The sequence below is a fragment of the Nylanderia fulva genome, unplaced genomic scaffold, assembly GCF_048542155.1.
Source record: "Nylanderia fulva isolate GAGA-0341 unplaced genomic scaffold, ASM4854215v1 Scaffold20, whole genome shotgun sequence".
NCBI classification, from domain to species: domain Eukaryota; kingdom Metazoa; phylum Arthropoda; class Insecta; order Hymenoptera; family Formicidae; genus Nylanderia; species Nylanderia fulva.
Window position 1 is genome coordinate 1184591 of NW_028190264.1, and position 20377 is coordinate 1204967.

General features: G+C 25.4%; 5 protein-coding genes and 1 pseudogene across 10 annotated transcripts in view; 5 read left to right on the forward strand and 1 right to left on the reverse strand.

Moving 5' to 3' along the window:
- The window catches only part of LOC114944100 (non-structural maintenance of chromosomes element 3 homolog), a 66292-nt gene that overhangs the window by 2783 nt on the left and 43132 nt on the right, over positions 1–20377 (reverse strand). For 3 of the 6 annotated variants that reach the window (XM_085482275.1, XM_029319855.2, XM_085482274.1), the window contains exon 2: positions 1628–1668. The gene's annotated coding sequence lies outside the window, so the exon portion shown is untranslated. Of the gene's footprint in view, positions 1–1581; positions 1669–20377 lie in introns of all 6 variants that reach the window. The other 3 variants (XM_029319854.2, XM_029319852.2, XM_029319853.2) reach the window with 1 other exon arrangement.
- On the forward strand, positions 39–3722 carry LOC114944203 (adenylate kinase 8). The gene is given in 12 exon segments (XM_085482266.1): positions 39–354; positions 541–667; positions 948–1036; positions 1148–1244; positions 1467–1571; positions 1945–2015; positions 2324–2425; positions 2427–2502; positions 2680–2804; positions 2878–2987; positions 3073–3244; positions 3456–3722. Coding segments are annotated over 12 exon segments (1437 nt in total). The 5' UTR covers positions 39–258.
- On the forward strand, positions 4664–7683 carry LOC114944202 (uncharacterized; annotated as a pseudogene).
- On the forward strand, positions 10772–13801 carry LOC114944201 (uncharacterized). The gene is made up of 9 exons (XM_029319997.2): positions 10772–10912; positions 11656–11775; positions 11890–12007; positions 12099–12360; positions 12487–12603; positions 12694–12784; positions 13173–13318; positions 13519–13651; positions 13707–13801. Exons 1-9 carry the CDS (start codon positions 10772–10774, stop codon positions 13755–13757), a joined length of 1179 nt encoding a protein of 392 aa, XP_029175830.1. The 3' UTR covers positions 13758–13801.
- LOC114944200 (adenylate kinase 8-like) lies at positions 14097–15382 on the forward strand. The gene is made up of 5 exons (XM_029319995.2): positions 14097–14118; positions 14347–14471; positions 14544–14653; positions 14734–14905; positions 15116–15382. The coding sequence occupies exons 1-5, from the start codon at positions 14097–14099 to the stop codon at positions 15380–15382; spliced, it is 696 nt and encodes a 231-aa protein (XP_029175828.2).
- LOC114944096 (odorant receptor 22c-like) lies at positions 16836–19868 on the forward strand. Its single transcript, XM_029319847.2, has 9 exons — positions 16836–17008; positions 17760–17879; positions 17995–18112; positions 18193–18454; positions 18581–18697; positions 18784–18874; positions 19271–19416; positions 19617–19749; positions 19805–19868. Exons 1-9 carry the CDS (start codon positions 16868–16870, stop codon positions 19853–19855), a joined length of 1179 nt encoding a protein of 392 aa, XP_029175680.1. The 5' UTR covers positions 16836–16867; the 3' UTR covers positions 19856–19868.

Consider the following 20377-nt stretch of genomic DNA (forward strand, 5'->3'; position numbering starts at 1 on the left):
TTTATTTATAACATATTATTTTTACTATTTATTTTACATTTGTCAAACTGTTAACTTTCACGATAAAAGTTGCTTAATGCTATTAATATATATAGCATACAATGTTATTCGAGACAACCAATTATATATCATCTCGAAAAAGCAGCAACAATATTTGCGATAATCGACTTTGCCTCTTTAGAAAGGGAAAAAATATGTCAACGTCAAAGGATGTGTATTGTGTGTTAATTTAAATATTTCTACGAAAAATTATAAAATATGTGCGATTTTGAAGAAATGACAAGAAGATTTTTAACCATTCCTCCGGATTTTGTGCCTTATATGGAGAAGCATAGATTATACGAATTCTTTTATGTAATTATAAATTATATCATCTTGTTCGTTTGATCTCTCTGTTCATATATTTTTTGTTAATATTAATTATATTATATTTCAATATATATTATATATGTATATGTCAATATATATTAAAATATATATTTTTTTCATACATATATTGTGTATTTTTACATTGTACTGTATCATAAAAGAAATTTATAGGAATTAGTGACACAATTATTGATCCAACAACCCGAGGATCCAATAGTGTTTATGAAACAATGCATTCAACATGCTATACGAAAACGAGATATTCCCAGAATCATCCTTATAGCTCCTCCAAATTTTGGTAAAATTCGCATAATTAAACGTTAACACGATTAATTGCATAAATATTTTTCTAAGAGAGATTTGCTATTATTATAATATATTATTTATAAAATAAGATTATAAAAGTCAAGAAATGCTTCATATTTATGTTAAAAATATTTATGCTTCATATTTATTTTAAAGAATTTACAATATTTTTATTTAAAATATATACATATTGTAAATATATATATATATATATATATTTTATTTTTTTTTTAAGACAAATAAAACAAAACATTTTCTTTGTATCGATTCAGACAAACTAACTCTTGCGAAAATTCTTCAAAAGGAAATTAGTAATCGTCCTGTGACTCTAAAAGATCTTTATGCTTCATCCTCTGCTGAAGTATGATGTTAAAATTATTTATTGTTTATGTCTCACAGAAAGAAGAAAAAAGAACGTTAATTATTTTTTTATTTTATTACATAATATTTTATATACGCACATACATTTCAGAACATGTGTTATTCTCATAATGCTAATCAGATTGCAATGAAAATGAAGGAAATGTTAATGTCGGGAATACTTCACGAATCTGGATGGACCTTAGTTGGTACCGAATTTGGATGGACCTTTTTTGATTAAATTGTCTCTTGAAGTTATTCTGCTAAATTTTTTTAGAAAATTTTTAAATATTAATAATATTTATAAAATATTAATTAATAAATTAATAATAAACTATTTAATTAGTTAAATATCATATTATTCACAACTATTAGAAGAAACGTAAATCTTTTATCTTTTGCATGAAAATAATTTATGTACTTCGATATAGATATACCAAGAAACAAAAAGGAAGCACGTGCAATGCAACGTGTTGGCGTGATACCTACACACGTAATACAAATTATTCCATCAAATTTAGAGGACGAAATGCAAAGTATACTTACTATATGTATATGATCAGTATTATTCTCTGCTATTCTTATATCATACCTATTTAAGCCCATTTTTAGTTTTGAAGCCCAAAAGTCAACCTGTAAAGATAAATCAAAATTTTTTATATTAAATGACATTGTGTATAATTAATATTTTATATTAATATTTTTTATATTAATATATTTAAACAATGTATACATAATGTGTGAAAATATTTTAAAATGCACACAAACAAAATTAAAATTAAAACATACATAGTAATCTATTTCAAATACGTATTAACAGAATTAAATATAAAATCTTTAATATTTCTGATCAAATGCAAAATTGATCTATATCTGATTCATCTTTTCATAAATCACATTTATTTTTAGAAGATGTGAAGCAATGCAATTATAAAAAAACTCTTCGAGGTCTACGTGAAGCTTATGCTAATCTTTTAATTGTTAGTTATAATTTTTTAATTATTTTATTTAGTTATAATTAATTTTTTATATCATATTTCAGTAATAATAGTATTACTTTTTTCATTATTATTATCAGTATCATTATTTAGTATTATTAATATTAACATTAATATTATATTTATATAATAGAAAAAATTCATTTTTATATCATAATTATTTCTTAAATTATAAATCGTGCAAATATATAATAATTTATATATTTTATATTAAATTAAACATATACATAACATTCTGCTGGACGATATAAAAAATGGATTAAAATAGATGAAAAAAAAAATTTTTTTAGGAAGTTAAAGCTGGTGTTAAGACAATTCAAGAACTAGGCAAAGATTGCGTAAAATTAACGAAAATTAGGAAACATTATAGGGCACCATCGCTCTTTCGCATTGCTTCTTATAGGTTCTCGAGAATCAGGTCATCACTCTTTGGCAAAGCATATATCTGAGAGATTTAATCTCGTTCATGGTATAATTATATAATTAATATTTAATATTTACTCTAGATTATTTATATATTTCATTAAAGTGATGTATATACATATATATAAATATTTTTTCTTTATTAAAATAACAATTTTGAGTAAACACAAATGTAATTTTAATAATTTTTCGAGTGTACAATAATGAATTATTATTTTTGTAGTTGATTTTAATTATATTCTGGAGCAAGCATGTTCGCAAGAAATAGCTTTAGGTGAAATGTTGCGATTATGTGAACATAGATGCGGACATAAATTAAAAGCAGAAGCGAGAATACAAATTGTTGAGGTGCAATACAGTTTGATTAAAAAAAAAATCGATTAAATTTTTTATTATTTATATATATTGTTATTATTTCTAGCAATACGTCCTCGGATCCGAATGTCTTAAAAAGGGATGGATTTTAACCGATTATCCTAAAACTATAGAGGAATTCAAACTTATGGATATGATATCTACGCCACCCAATAGGTTCACACATTCCCTCTTTTGAAATAACTATAATAGAATTCTAAAAAAAATCTATAATAATAATGATTTTTAAAAATGTGTTCAGAGTAATCATTCTCAAAATGGACACACAAAAGTGCAGAGAAAGACTCTTAAATCGTCAATTTAATGTCATCACTGGAATTGAATATAATCTTGCGTTGTGTGAATCTTTAATAGATTCAGACTGTAAATTGGATGTTTATTCCAAAGATTACAAGGATATCGTTGAACAAGATGTAATTAGCATATTAACTCTCGCAAACATTCTCATTTAAATATATTATTTTAAAATGTTAAAGTTGCCAAAAATGTAACTTATATATCTTTAAAAAATTTGTATTAAAAAGAGGACAATTTTTATGTTAATTTTACACGAATTTTAATATAAGCTAACTTGAGATTTTTAATATTTAAAATTGTCTTTATTATTATTCATTCAATATATAGCTTTGGGAGTACGAACAGAATATAGAAGCTATAATGCGATATGCAGGGGAAACTGCATCCGTAATAGATGCGATGGATGAGAAAAAATGTGTGAGAGAAAATATAGAAGCATGTCTAATGCGACCAGCACCGATTGCGAAACCTAGAATTCCACAACCACCATCTATAATTGATCCCATGGATATCGAATTCGATCCTGATGATGAACCCGATCCAAAAATCTTCGACGACATACGCGCACCGGAGCCTAAATATTCTTTTATATAACACTCTACTCCTAACAATCTAATCCTGTCTAAAGCATTTATGTAGAAAAAAACAAATATAAAAAATAAATAGCTGTTTTCATTTATATTTTTGCTTTAATATTTTTTTTATTTCTTTTTCTTTAACGGTGACGTATCATAGAATATATATTTAATATTCTAATAAAATTTTAAATATATACAACACGAATTATATATTTTATTCCACATACAGAGCATTTAATTTTTTTAGATATATTACATATGATCGTTTATATTTAATCAAATATAACTGAATGTTTAATAAATATATCAGTAATATATATAGTCTCTCACTCTACTGATATATTATTATTAAATAAATAATTCATTGTTTAGCGCGTTAGCATTATATAATAATTTTAGTAAAAAAAAGTATACTTATATTAGTAAATATATTAGCAACAAATAATGATAAAATTTTAATTGAACCGATTGTCGATTTAAAATTTAAAAATGCCGTGCATTGATTCGATTTAAGATAATATAAAGTTTACCACAGATATAGATCCGGTAACGAAATGTTCAAAGTTAGAAGATATTCCTCTCAAAGACGAAACGTACTCTATGAGTGCATGTAATAAAATGAAGTGTCGGCTCCGAAAAAGGGGAAAAGCGCCTGCGTGGGATTATTTTGTGGAAAGGGTTTAATTCATGGGAAATGAACATACGTCGAAGTAATTTCAGCGTCGTATCGATCGCGTAATTATACATATATACATGAGAAATTTGTTGAATTGCATGTGCTCCGATCACACGATGGTATTTTGTGTAATGCCTATAGTTACATTAAATTTGCGTTGAAATTTACGCAAAAAGAGGGCAAATATAAAAAAATATTAAATTGATCAATGAAGAAAAAAAGAGTGAGCTTATCGTCGTCGATTTTTTCACCGTCACATATGTTTTAGAGTTCTTAAAGAAATGACTGATAGGGCACAGTATTTTAGTTTGAACAGAATTCTGCTCGTCACTGTAGGCTTGTGGCCTTATGAGCAATCAAAATTTGACCGACTTTGGTTTATTTTCCTCTTTAGTATTCTGACGACTTCTATTTTATTTCAAGTAAGACAATATCTTTTTATTACTACCGCTATTATTATTATGCTGCGAGCGAAATTATAATATATAAATAATGATTCCTGACAGTTCTGTATTATTTATTACGTGATTCAATAATTTATTAAATAACATTCACCTATAATTTATTATTGAAAAGAGCAAGTATTATACAATACATCGAAAATAAAGAAAAAGAAATAGTTAAATTAATTCAGCAATAAAAAATAATTTATTGATGAATGCACGACATGCACATCTAATATATGTAATTATTTGAATGCGAAAATTATATGCAATAACAGTGTCTTTGATCATTTGTAAATTTGAAATTGTGGTTTTCTGATATCTTTTTTATATATTAATAGTTATATTAATATTTTTTTTCGGTTCCAATCTATATACATAACGTTATAAGAAACATAGTATACAAAACGATATAAAAATATAGTAAAATGTTAACAGAATTCTCTGTATATAATAATATAATAACAACACATTTTCATATAACTCAATTATGCATAAAAAATCTAATTATTATAATTTATATAGATTTATAATATATAAAAGCTAAAAATATATTTTTATCTAACAACAAATAAATCAATGTTTTGATATAAATCCTAATAATCTCATTATCCATTGTGTGGTTGGCAATTAAACAATTCGTAGTAAAAAAATTAATTAATTAATTAATAATTGAAAAAAAAATTCCATAATGCAAACACTTATAAAAAATTATTACTTGCAGTTTACTACATTTTTTACTTCAAAATACACAACTGATTTCTTCATCGAAGTTTTAACTAACGCACTCTTTTTTACTACTTTTGCGATAAAATACATCTTCTTCGCTATTAACATCGAAGCTGTAAGTCAATTATTTATAGTATCTACTCCCAGGAAATATTTCTGATAATTAAATTTTTTTATAATTAGCTATTTTTTATTTTATACAACGGTAAAACAAATTGTTGGACTGTCAGGTGAAAAATTTATTGACACAATTTCAACATATACACGATCATCTGAAAAATAAATATGAATACGCTATCATTGAAAAATATAGCTACGATGCAAAACGTTATACAACTGGTCTTACAGGTAAGACCAAATTTTATATTACATGTAAACTTTTTTTGGAACGTGTGCAACAGATATTTAAATATTCTAATCACTTTTAGTGTTTTACATTTGAGGTATAATTATTCTTGTTGGCATACAATGTACATTCAATATAACTGGTGCCATTTTGCAAACAAACGTATCTCAACCACGTCGTCTACCGATTACGACAGAGTATTTTGTTGATCAAGACAAATATTTCTTTTTAATGCTAGTGCATTTAAATACAGCACTTTGCATTGGAATAGGTGCAATGGTGTCAACCGGAGCAATGCTTATTGCATATCTTACACACATGTGTGGACTATTTAAAATCGCTAGGTATAAAACAAAAACATTTAATCGAGTTTTAAATAAAAACGTGTAATAGTATTCATATTTGTAAAAATATACTCCAAAGACATCAAATAAAACAAAAAATGTACTCCTTGATAAATATATTCACAGTTATCGCATTGAACACGCAATGAGAGTCAGTATGTTAGAAAATATTACTCCAGAGAAGAATATATTGATATTAAAAGAAATAAAATGTGCCGTAGATATCCATCGGCAAGCAATGAAGTCAATATCCACTCGATAATATGAGTATAATATAAGTTTAGCAATATTTTTATAGTATAATAATAATACATTTTTTGTCTTTGAAGATTATCCAAATTTTTGGTATCCAAATTTGAAGCAATGTTGTTCTGTTTAATAACAACAGGAGTAACATCATTGAGCCTTAATCTGCTTCAGGTATACCATCTTAAAATATGTTCTTAAAGATAATTTTAAATTATGTTCTTAAAGATAATTTTAAATTATGTTCTTAAAGATAATTTTAAACATTAAAACACTCTTTGATATAATATGTGTTTTATGTAAGGGAAAACTACAATTCTCGTTCTCCGTTTCCTATTTTTTAAATTTTTGTTCTTTTACTATATAATATTTTTGAATAATATTTTGCGTATATAATATTTTGGTAACAAAAGCAAAGAAACTATCGAAAATATATTTAAAGTAAATATAATAAAATAAATTTTTTAGGAATATTATGTTTTTGTATAAATTTTTATAATTTTTATTAATTAATTCAGAAACTACCTATGTGTGTAACAAAATAACTCATATCTAAAAAACTGATTATATTATAACTATAAACTTTGTATTTTAGATTTTTCGACTAATGTCGAGTGGAGCTAATATTGATGAAATTTTCAATCCCTCTTTATTTACACTTGTCAGTGTTATATATATGTTCTGCGCCAACTATATGGGGCAACATTTAACAGATCATAATAAACATATATTTGTTGCTGCGTAAGATATACTTCTATAAAATACTATTATACAGAATAGTTAATTATATGCAAAATTTTACATTAAAAACAAAAAACATAGATAATAATAGTTCGTAAAAATATGTGATGTGAATGTACATATTTATATTTACATTTGTAGTCAAAATTACGATTTCTCTTTTTTTTTAAATTACAAATTTGTTTACATTAACTGTATAGGTACAACGTCCAGTGGTACATAGCTCCATTACGTATACAAAGATTGATACTATTTCTATTGCAGAGAAATGCTCAGGAATTTACTGTAGGTGTTGGTGGATTATTTACTGGATCGTTAGAGTGTTTCGCTACGGTAAGGAAAAATATTTCTCAGAATGCATTCAATATATTACACATAAACATTTCAGTTGGTGAAAGCTTCGGTCTCTTACTTTACTGTCATATATTCAACGCAATAATAAGATAAGAAAAGAAATAATAACAAATATATATATATGTATATATAAATTATAGTGACAAAAGTGATATAATTAAATTGTCCTTTGTACGTCAAAATTACGTATAAAATTACTATTTATATTTTTTTATCATTTATTTCACAAAAATGTACTCCGAATTTTTGTTCTTTTACGTTCTCTACCGAAACAGTTAAAGTTTTCTATGTAATGAGTTAAAGACACAAATTAAATTGATATCTTAAACGAATATGAATACATTGTAATGTTAAATATTGTACCACTGCATTAAAAAATATTTTAGATTTTTAAATATATTTTTTTAATGTATAAGAATCAAGATGGAAGGTTCTCGAGAATCAGGTAATCACTCTTTGGCAAAGCATATATCTGAGAGATTTAATCTCGTTCATGGTATAATTATATTATTAATATTTAGTATTTACTCTAGATTATTTATATATTTCATTAAAGTGATGTATATACATATATATAAATATTTTTTCTTTATTAAAATAACAATTTTGAGTAAGCACAAATGTAATTTTAATAATTTTTCGAGTGTACAATAATGAATTATTATTTTTGTAGTTGATTTTAATTATATTCTGGAGCAAGCATGTTCGCAAGAAATAGCTTTAGGTGAAATGTTGCGATTATGTGAACATAGATGCGGACATAAATTAAAAGCAGAAGCGAGAATACAAATTGTTGAGGTGCAATACAGTTTGATTAAAAAAAAATCGATTTAATTTTTTATTATTTATATATATTGTTATTATTTCTAGCAATACGTCCTCGGATCCGAATGTCTTAAAAAGGGATGGATTTTAACCGATTATCCTAAAACTATAGAAGAATTCAAACTTATGGATATGATATCTACGCCACCCAATAGGCACATTCCCTCTTTTGAAATATATAACTAGAATTCTAAAAAAAATCTATAATAATAATGATTTTTAAAAATGTGTTCAGAGTAATCATTCTCAAAGTGGACACACAAAAGTGCAGAGAAAGACTCTTAAATCGTCAATCTAATGCCATCACTGGAATTGAATATAATCTTGCGTTGTGTGAATCTTTAATAGATTCAGACTGTAAATTGGATGTTTATTCCAAAGATTACAAGGATATCGTTGAACAAGATGTAATTAGCATATTAACTCTCGCAAACATTCTCATTTAAATATATTATTTTAAAATGTTAAAGTTGCCAAAAATGTAGCTTATATATCTTTAAAAAATTTGTATTAAAAAGAGGACAATTTTTATGTTAATTTTACACGAATTTTAATATAAGCTAAATTGAGATTTTTAATATTTAAAATTGTCTTTATTATTATTCATTCAATATATAGCCTTGGGAGTACGAACAGAATATAGAAGCTATAATGCGATATGCAGGGGAAACTGCATCCGTAATAGATGCGATGAGAAAAAATGTGTGAGAGAAAATATAGAAGCATGTCTAATGCGACCAGCACCGATTGCGAAACCTAGAATTCCACAACCACCATCTATAATTGATCCAATGGATATAGAATTCGATCCTGATGATGAACCCGATCCGAAAATCTTCGACGACATACGCGCACCGGAGCCTAAATATTCTTTTATATAACACTCTACTCCTAACAATCTAATCCTATTTAAAGCATTTATGTAGAAAAAAACAAATATAAAAAATAAATAGCTGTTTTCATTTATATTTTTGCTTTAATATTTTTTTTATTTCTTTTTCTTTAACGGTGACGTATCACATAATAAATATTTAATATTCTAATAAAATTTTAAATATGTACAACACGAATTATATACTTATTCCACATACAGAGCATTTAATTTTTTAGATATATTACATATAACAAACAATAATATAATTTTTCTATCGTAAGATATACCGCTATGCTTGTGATTTTTAGAACTAGACATCAAAACGGCCACAATGAATTTTTGATGGATTTATGTGCGCATATATGCGTAAATATTTTGTTAAACGGAACTCTTCCAGGCCTTGTTTATTAACAAATAAATTTTTTTCTTTCGTAAATAATCTAAAAGTATGCTACCGTACTCATATTTTTTGGAACCAAACACAGGGACGACTGTAATAAATTGTTAACCAAGTATTTAGGCGTCTGTGCAAAAATATCATGATAAAAAGATTTTTCCGGATCATATTTTTCGATGAATAATTTTTTTTCTATCGTAAGAAGTCCCAAGATAAATCGCTATACTTGTAATTATATATAGTTTCTAGAATGAAGAACGATATGAAAATTATAGTAATTATCAGTGTTAGGTACAATTGTATTTGTCTATTATTATATATTAATTGAGAAATGTCGAAAATTTTATTTTATATTAAGAAGAAACTGCAAAAAATAGATACTACAATATCATTGATCGTTTATATTTAATCAAATATAACTGAATGTTTAATAAATATATCAGTAATATATATAGTCTCTCACTCTACTGATATATTATTATTAAATAAATAATTCATTGTTTAGCGCGTTAGCATTATATAATAATTTTAGTAAAAAAAAGTATACTTATATTAGTAAATATATTAGCAACAAATAATGATAAAATTTTAATTGAACCGATTGTCGATTTAAAATTTAAAAGTGCCGTGCATTGATTCGATTTAAGATAATATAAAGTTTACCACAGATATAGATCCGGTAACGAAATGTTCAAAGTTAGAAGATATTCCTCTCAAAGACGAAACGTACTCTATGAGTGCATGTAATAAAATGAAGTGTCGGCTCCGAAAAAGGGGAAAAGCGCCTGCGTGGGATTATTTTGTGGAAAGGGTTTAATTCATGGGAAATGAACATACGTCGAAGTAATTTCAGCGTCGTATCGATCGCGTAATTATACATATATACATGAGAAATTTGTTGAATTGCATGTGCTCCGATCACACGATGGTATTTTGTGTAATGCCTATAGTTACATTAAATTTGCGTTGAAATTTACGCAGAAAGAGGGAAAATGTAAAAAAATATTAAATTGATCAATGAAGAAAAATAGGGTGAGCTTATCGTCGTCGATTTTTTCACCGTCACATATGTTTTAGAGTTCTTAAAGAAATGACCGATAGGGCACAGTATTTTAGTTTGAACAGAATTCTGCTCGTCACTGTAGGCTTGTGGCCTTATGAGCAATCAAAATTTGACCGACTTTGGTTCATTTTCCTCTTTAGTATTCTGACGACTGCTATTTTATTTCAAGTAAGACAATATCTTTTTATTACTACCGCTATTATTATTATGCTGCGAGCGAAATTATAATATATAAATAATGATTCCTGACAGTTCTGTATTATTTATTACGTGATTCAATAATTTATTAAATTACATTCATCTATAATTTATTATTAAAAAGAGCAAGTATTATACAATACATCGAAAATAAAGAAAAAGAAATAGTTAAATTAATTCAATAATGAAAAATAATTTATTGATCAATGCACGACATGCACATCTAATATATGTAATTATTTGAATGCGAAAATTATATGCAATAACAGTGTCTTTGATCATTTGTAAATTTGAAATTGTGGTTTTCTGATATCTTTTTTGTATATTAATAGTTATATTAATATTTTCGGTTCCAATCTATATACATAACGTTATAAAAAAATATAGTATACAAAACGTTATAAAAATATAGTAAAATGTTAACAGAATTCTCTGTATATAATAATATAATAACAACACATTTTCATATAACTCAATTATGCATAAAAAATCTAATTATTATAATTTATATAGATTTATAATATATAAAAGCTAAAGATATATTTTTATCTAACAACAAATAAATCGAAATTTTGATATAAATCCTAATAATCTCATTATTCATTGTGTGGTTGGCAATTAAACAATTCATAGTAAAAAAATTAATTAATTAATTAATAATTGAAAAAAAAAATTCCATAATGCAAACACTTATAAAAAATTATTACTTGCAGTTTACTACATTTTTTACTTCAAAATACACAACTGATTTCTTCATCAAAGTTTTAACTAACGCACTCTTTTTTACTAATTTTGCGATAAAATACATCTTCTTCGCTATTAACATCGAAGCTGTAAGTCAATTATTTATAATATCCACTCCTAGCAATATTTCTGATAATTAAATTTTTATATAATTAGCTATTTTTTATTATATACAACGGTAAAACAAATTGTTGGATTGTCAGGTGAAAAATTTATTGACACAATTTCAACATATACACGATCAACTGAAAAATAAATATGAATACGCTATCATTGAAAAATATAGCTATAATGCAAAACGTTTTTCGATTGCGCTTACAGGTAAGATCAAATTTTATATTACATGTAAACTTTTTTTGGAACGTGTGTAACAGATATTTAAATGTTCTAATCACTTTCTAATCACTTTTAGTGATTTACATTTGTGGTATAATTATTCTTGTTGGCATACAATGTCCATTCTATATAACTGGTGCCATTTTGCAAACAAACGTATCTCAACCACGTCGTCTGCCGATTACGACAGAGTATTTTGTTGATCAAGAAAAATATTTCTTTTTAATGCTAGTGCATTTAAATACAGCACTTTGCATTGGAACAGGTGCAGTGGTGGCAACCGGAGCAATGCTTATTGCATATCTTATACACATGTGTGGACTATTTAAAATCGCTAGGTATAAAACAAAAACATTTAATCGAGTTTTAAATAAAAACGTGTAATAGTATTCATATTTGTAAAAATATACTCCAAAGACATCAAATAAAACAAAAAATATACTTCTTGATAAATATATTCACAGTTATCGCATTGAACACGCAATGAGAGTCAGTATGTTAGAAAATATTACTCCAGAGAAAGATATACTGATATTAAAAGAAATAAAATGTACCGTAGATATCCATCGGCAAGCAATGAGGTTAATATCCACTCGATAATATGAGTATAATATAAGTTTAGCAATAATTTTATAGTATTATACAATAATAATATATTTTTGTCTTTAAAGATTATCCAAATTTTTGGTATCCAAATTTGAAGTAATGTTGTTCTGTTTAATAACAACAGGAGTAACATCATTGAGCCTTAATCTGCTTCAGGTATATCATCTTAAATTATGTTCTTAAAGATAATTTTAAATTATGTTCTCAAAGATAATTATAAACATCAAAACACTCTATGATATAATATGTGTTTTATGTAAGAGAAAACTACAATTCTCGTTCTCCGTTTCCTATTTTTTATATTTTTGTTCTTTTACTATATAATATTTTTGAATAATATTTTGCGTATATAATAAATTTGTAAGAAAAGTAAAGAAACTATCGAAAATATATTTAAAATAAATATAATAAAATAAAATTTTTAAGAATATTATGTTTTTGTATAAGTTTTTATTAATTAATTTAGAAACTACCTATGTGTGTAACAAAATAACTCATATTTAAAAAAACTGATTATATTATAACTATAAAATTTGTTTTTTAGATTTTTCGACTAATGTCGAGTGGAGCTAATATTGATGAAATTTTCAATCCCTCTTTATTTACACTTGTCAGTGTTATATATATGTTCTGCGCCAACTATATGGGGCAACATTTAACAGATCATAATAAACAAATATTTGTTGCTGCGTAAGATATACTCCTATAAAATACTATTATACAGAATAGTTAATTATATGCAAAATTTTACATTAAAAACAAAAAACATAGATAATAATAGTTCGTAAAAATATGTGATGTAAATGTACATATTTATATTTACATTTATAGTCAAAATTATTGATTTCTCTTTTTTTTAAATTACAAATTTGTTTACATTAACTGCATAGGTACAACGTCCAGTGGTACATAGCTCCATTACGTATACAAAGATTGATACTATTTCTATTGCAGAGAAATGCTCAGGAATTTACTGTAGGTGTTGGTGGATTATTTACTGGATCGTTAGAGTGTTTCGCTACGGTAAGGAAAAATATTTCTCAGAATGCATTCAATATATTACACATAAACATTTCAGTTGGTGAAAGCTTCGGTCTCTTACTTTACTGTCATATATTCAACGCAATAATAAGATAAGAAAAGAAATAATAACAAATATATGTATATGTATATATAAATTATAGTGTGACAAAAGTGATATAATTAAATTGTCCTTTGCACGTCAAAATTACGTATAAAATTACTATTTATATTTTTTATCATTTATTTCACAAAAATGTACTCCGAATTTTTGTTCTTTTACGTTCTCTACCGAAACAGTTAAAGTTTTCTATGTAATGAGTTAAAGACACAAATTAAATTGATATCTTAAACGAATATGAATACATTGTAATGTTAAATATTGTACCACTGCATTAAAAAATATTTTAGATTTTTAAATATATTTTTTTAATGTATAAGAATCAAGATGGAAGGTTCTCGAGAATCAGGTAATCACTCTTTGGCAAAGCATATATCTGAGAGATTTAATCTCGTTCATGGTATAATTATATTATTAATATTTAGTATTTACTCTAGATTATTTATATATTTCATTAAAGTGATGTATATACATATATATAAATATTTTTTCTTTATTAAAATAACAATTTTGAGTAAGCACAAATGTAATTTTAATAATTTTTCGAGTGTACAATAATGAATTATTATTTTTGTAGTTGATTTTAATTATATTCTGGAGCAAGCATGTTCGCAAGAAATAGCTTTAGGTGAAATGTTGCGATTATGTGAACATAGATGCGGACATAAATTAAAAGCAGAAGCGAGAATACAAATTGTTGAGGTGCAATACAGTTTGATTAAAAAAAAATCGATTTAATTTTTTATTATTTATATATATTGTTATTATTTCTAGCAATACGTCCTCGGATCCGAATGTCTTAAAAAGGGATGGATTTTAACCGATTATCCTAAAACTATAGAAGAATTCAAACTTATGGATATGATATCTACGCCACCCAATAGGCACATTCCCTCTTTTGAAATATATAACTAGAATTCTAAAAAAAATCTATAATAATAATGATTTTTAAAAATGTGTTCAGAGTAATCATTCTCAAAGTGGACACACAAAAGTGCAGAGAAAGACTCTTAAATCGTCAATCTAATGCCATCACTGGAATTGAATATAATCTTGCGTTGTGTGAATCTTTAATAGATTCAGACTGTAAATTGGATGTTTATTCCAAAGATTACAAGGATATCGTTGAACAAGATGTAATTAGCATATTAACTCTCGCAAACATTCTCATTTAAATAATTATTTTAAAAAGTTAAAGTTGCCAAAAATGTAGCTTATATATCTTTAAAAAATTTGTATTAAAAAGAGGACAATTTTTATGTTAATTTTACACGAATTTTAATATAAGCTAAATTGAGATTTTTAATATTTAAAATTGTCTTTATTATTATTCATTCAATATATAGCCTTGGGAGTACGAACAGAATATAGAAGCTATAATGCGATATGCAGGGGAAACTGCATCCGTAATAGATGCGACGGATGAGAAAAAATGTGTGAGAGAAAATATAGAAGCATGTCTAATGCGACCAGCACCGATTGCGAAACCTAGAATTCCACAACCACCATCTATAATTGATCCAATGGATATAGAATTCGATCCTGATGATGAACCCGATCCGAAAATCTTCGACGACATACGCGCACCGGAGCCTAAATATTCTTTTATATAACACTCTACTCCTAACAATCTAATCCTATTTAAAGCATTTATGTAGAAAAAAACAAATATAAAAAATAAATAGCTGTTTTCATTTATATTTTTGCTTTAATATTTTTTTTATTTCTTTTTCTTTAACGGTGACGTATCACAGAATAAATATTTAATATTCTAATAAAATTTTAAATATGTACAACACGAATTATATACTTATTCCACATACAGAGCATTTAATTTTTTAGATATATTACATATAACAAACAATAATATAATTTTTCTATCGTAAGATATACCGTTATGCTTGTAATTTTTGGAACTAAACATCAAAACGGCCACAATGAATTTTTGATAGATTTATGTGCGCATATATGCGTAAATATTTTGTTAAACGAAACTCTTCCGGGTCTTGTTTATTAACAAATAAATTTTTTTCTATCGTAAATAATCTAAAAGTATGCAACCGTACTCATATTTTTTGGCACCAAACACAGAGATGACTATAATAAATTGTTAACCAAGTATTTAGGCGTCTGTGAAAAAATATCATGATAAAAAGATTTTTCCGGATCATATTTCTGGATGAATAATTTGTTTTCTATCGTAAGAGGTCCCAAGATAAATCGCTATACTTGTAATTATATATACGTAGTTTCTAGAATGAAGAACGATATGAAAATTATAGTAATTATCAGTGTTAGGTACAATTGTATTTGTCTATTATTATATATTAATTGAGGAATGTCGAAAATTTTATTTTATATTAAGATGAAACTGCAAAAAATAGATACTACAATATCATTGATCGTTTATATTTAATCAAATATAACTGAATGTTTAATAAATATATCAGTAATATATATAGTCTTTCACTCTACTGATATATTATTATTAAATAAATAATTCATTGTTTAGCGCGTTAGCATTATATAATAATTTGATTAAAAAAAAGTATATTTATATTAGTAAATATATTAGCAACAAATAATGATAAAATTTTAATTGAACCGATTGTCGATTTAAAATTTAAAAGTGCCGTGCATTGATTCGATTTAAGATAATATAAAGTTTACCACAGATATATAGATCAGGTAACGAAATGTTCAAAGTTAGAAGATATTCCTCTCAAAGACGAAACGTACTCTATGAGTGCGTGTAATAGAATGAAGTGTCGGCTCCGAAAAAGGGGAAAAGCGCCTGCGTGGGATTATTTTGTGTAAAGGGTTTAATTCATGGGAAATGAACATACGTCGAAGTAATTTCAGCGTCGTATCGATCGCGTAATTATACATATATACATGAGAAATTTGTTGAATTGCATGTGCTCCGATCACACGATGGTATTTTGTGTAATGCCTATAGTTACATTAAATTTGCGTTGAAATTTACACAGAAAGAGGGAAAATGTAAAAAATATTAAATTGATCAATGAAGAAAAAAAGGGTGAGCTCATCATCGTCGATTTTGTCACCGTCACATATGTTTAAGAGTTCTTAAAGAAATGACCGATAGGGCACAGTATTTTAGTTTGAACAGAATTCTTCTCGTCACTGTAGGTTTGTGGCCTTATGAGCAATCAAAATTTGACCGACTTTGGTTTATTTTCCTCTTTAGTATTCTGACGACTGCTATTTTATTTCAAGTAAGACAATATCTTCTCATTACTACCACTATTATTATTATGCTGCGAGTGAAATTATAATACAATATATAAATAATGATTCCTGACAGTTCTGTATTATTTATTACGTGATTCAATAATTTATTAAATTACATTTACCTATAATTTATTATTGAAAAGAGCAAGTATTATACAATACATCGAAAATAAAGAAAAAGAAATAGTTAAATTAATTTAGTAATAAAAAATAATTTATTGATCAATGCACGACATGCACATCTAATATATGTAATTATTTGAATGTGAAAACTATATGCAATATCAGTGTCTTTGATCATTTGTAAATTTGAAATTGTGGTTTTCTGATATCTTTTTTATATATTAATAGTTATATTAATATTTTTTCGGTTCCAATCTATATACATAACGTTATAAAAAAATATAGTATACAAAACGTTATAAAAATATAATAAAATGTTAACAGAATTCTCTGTATATAATAATATAATAACAACACATTTTCATATAACTCAATTATGCATAAAAAATCTAATTATTATAATTTATATAGATTTATAATATATAAAAGCTAAAGATATATTTTTTTATCTAACAACAAATAAATCGAAATTTTGATATAAATCCTCATAATCTCATTATTTATTGTGTGGTTGGCAATTAAACAATTCATAGTAAAAAAATTAATTAATTAATTAATAATTGAAAAAAAAATTCCATAATGCAAACACTTATAAAAAATTATTACTTGCAGTTTACTACATTTTTTACTTCAAAATACACAACTGATTTCTTCATCGAAGTTTTAACTAACGCACTCTTTTTTACTATTTTTGCGATAAAATACATCTTCTTCGCTATTAACATCGAAGCTGTAAGTCAATTATTTATAGTATCTACTCCCAGCAAATATTTCTGATAATTAAATTTTTATATAATTAGCTATTTTTTATTATATACAACGGTAAAACAAATTGTTGGACTGTCAGGTAAAAAATTTATTGACACAATTTCAACATATACACGATCATCTGAAAAATAAATATGAATGCGCTATCATTGAAAAATATAGCTACGATGCAAAACGTTATACGACTGGTCTTACAGGTAAGACCAAATTTTATATTACATGTAAACTTTTTTTGGAACGTGTGCAACAGATATTTAAATATTCTAATCACTTTTAGTGTTTTACATTTGTGGTATAATTATTCTTGTTGGCATACAATGTACATTCAATATAACTGGTGCCATTTTGCAAACAAACGTATCTCAACCACGTCGTCTACCGATTACGACAGAGTATTTTGTTGATCAAGAAAAATATTTCTTTTTAATGCTAGTGCATTTAAATGCAGCACTTTGCATTGGAACAGGTGCAATGGTGGCAACCGGAGCAATGCTTATTGCATATCTTATACACATGTGTGGACTATTTAAAATCGCTAGGTATAAAACAAAAACATTTAATTGAGTTTTAAATAAAAACGTGTAATAGTATTTATATTTGTAAAAATATACTCCAAAGACATCAAATAAAACAAAAAATGTACTCCTTGATAAATATATTCACAGTTATCGCATTGAACACGCAATGAGAGTCAGTATGTTAGAAAATATTACTCCAGAGAAGAATATATTGATATTAAAAGAAATAAAATGTGCCGTAGATATCCATCGGCAAGCAATGAAGTCAATATCCACTCGATAATATGAGTATAATATAAGTTTAGCAATATTTTTATAGTATAATAATAATACATTTTTTGTCTTTAAAGATTATCCAAATTTTTGGTATCCAAATTTGAAGCAATGTTGTTCTGTTTAATAACAACAGGAGTAACATCATTGAGCCTTAATCTGCTTCAGGTATATCATCTTAAAATATGTTCTTAAAGATAATTTTAAATTATGTTCTTAAAGATAATTTTAAACATTAAAACACTCTATGATATAATATGTGTTTTATGTAAGGGAAAACTACAATTCTCGTTCTCCGTTTCCTATTTTTTAAATTTTTGTTCTTTTACTATATAATATTTTTGAATAATATTTTGCGTATATAATATTTTTGTAACAAAAGTAAAGAAACTATCGAAAATATATTTAAAGTAAATATAATAAAATAAATTTTTTAGGAATATTATGTTTTTGTATAAATTTTTATAATTTTTATTAATTAATTCAGAAACTACCTATGTGTGTAACAAAATAATTCATATCTAAAAAACTGATTATATTATAACTATAAACTTTGTATTTTAGATTTTTCGACTAATGTCGAGTGGAGCTAATATTGATGAAATTTTCAATCCCTCTTTATTTACACTTGTCAGTGTTATATATATGTTCTGCGCCAACTATATGGGGCAACATTTAACAGATCATAATAAACATATATTTGTTGCTGCGTAAGATATACTTCTATAAAATACTATTATACAGAATAGTTAATTATATGCAAAATTTTACATTAAAAACAAAAAACATAGATAATAATAGTTCGTAAAAATATGTGATGTGAATGTACATATTTATATTTACATTTGTAGTCAAAATTATTGATTTCTCTTTTTTTTAAATTACAAATTTGTTTACATTAACTGTATAGGTACAACGTCCAGTGGTACATAGCTCCATTACGTATACAAAGATTGATACTATTTCTATTGCAGAGAAATGCTCAGGAATTTACTGTAGGTGTTGGTGGATTATTTACTGGATCGTTAGAGTGTTTCGCTACGGTAAGGAAAAATATTTCTCAGAATGCATTCAATATATTACACATAAACATTTCAGTTGGTGAAAGCTTCGGTCTCTTACTTTACTGTCATATATTCAACGCAATAATAAGATAAGAAAAGAAATAATAACAAATATATATATATGTATATATAAATTATAGTGACAAAAGTGATATAATTAAATTGTCCTTTGTACGTCAAAATTACGTATAAAATTACTATTTATATTTTTTTTTTTTTATCATTTATTTCACAAAAATGTACTTCGAATTTCTGTTCTCTTACGTTCTTTATCGAAACAGTTAAAGTTTTCTATTTAATGAGTTAAAGACACAAATTAAATTGATATCTTAAACGAATATGAATACATTGTAATGTTAAATGTTGTACCATTGCATTAAAAAATATTTTAGATTTTTAAATATATTTTTTTAATATATAAGAATCAAGATGGAAAATCGATTCAGATAGATTCCGCAACAGTTTAAATATAACATATATATAATAGAATAATAATTTCTACAAAAAATTCCACAAATACATGCATTTATAATGTATATGTTAGAAAAATATATATACCTACATATATAACGAATAAAATAATAGAAAAGAGACCAAAATGTGCAAT

Coding starts and splice junctions, on each gene's coding strand:
- LOC114944201 (XM_029319997.2), top strand. CDS start 10,772: ATGACCGATAGGGCACAGTATTTTAGTTTGAACAGAATTCTGCTCGTC. Junction 11,776..11,889: donor TCGCTATTAACATCGAAGCT/GTAAGTCAATTA, acceptor TTGGATTGTCAG/GTGAAAAATTTATTGACACA. Junction 12,604..12,693: donor ATCCATCGGCAAGCAATGAG/GTTAATATCCAC, acceptor TTGTCTTTAAAG/ATTATCCAAATTTTTGGTAT.
- LOC114944200 (XM_029319995.2), top strand. CDS start 14,097: ATGGAAGGTTCTCGAGAATCAG. Junction 14,119..14,346: donor GGAAGGTTCTCGAGAATCAG/GTAATCACTCTT, acceptor TTATTTTTGTAG/TTGATTTTAATTATATTCTG. Junction 14,654..14,733: donor ATATCTACGCCACCCAATAG/GCACATTCCCTC, acceptor AAATGTGTTCAG/AGTAATCATTCTCAAAGTGG.
- LOC114944096 (XM_029319847.2), top strand. CDS start 16,868: ATGACCGATAGGGCACAGTATTTTAGTTTGAACAGAATTCTTCTCGTC. Junction 18,875..19,270: donor TGAGCCTTAATCTGCTTCAG/GTATATCATCTT, acceptor TTTGTATTTTAG/ATTTTTCGACTAATGTCGAG. Junction 19,750..19,804: donor CGTTAGAGTGTTTCGCTACG/GTAAGGAAAAAT, acceptor TAAACATTTCAG/TTGGTGAAAGCTTCGGTCTC.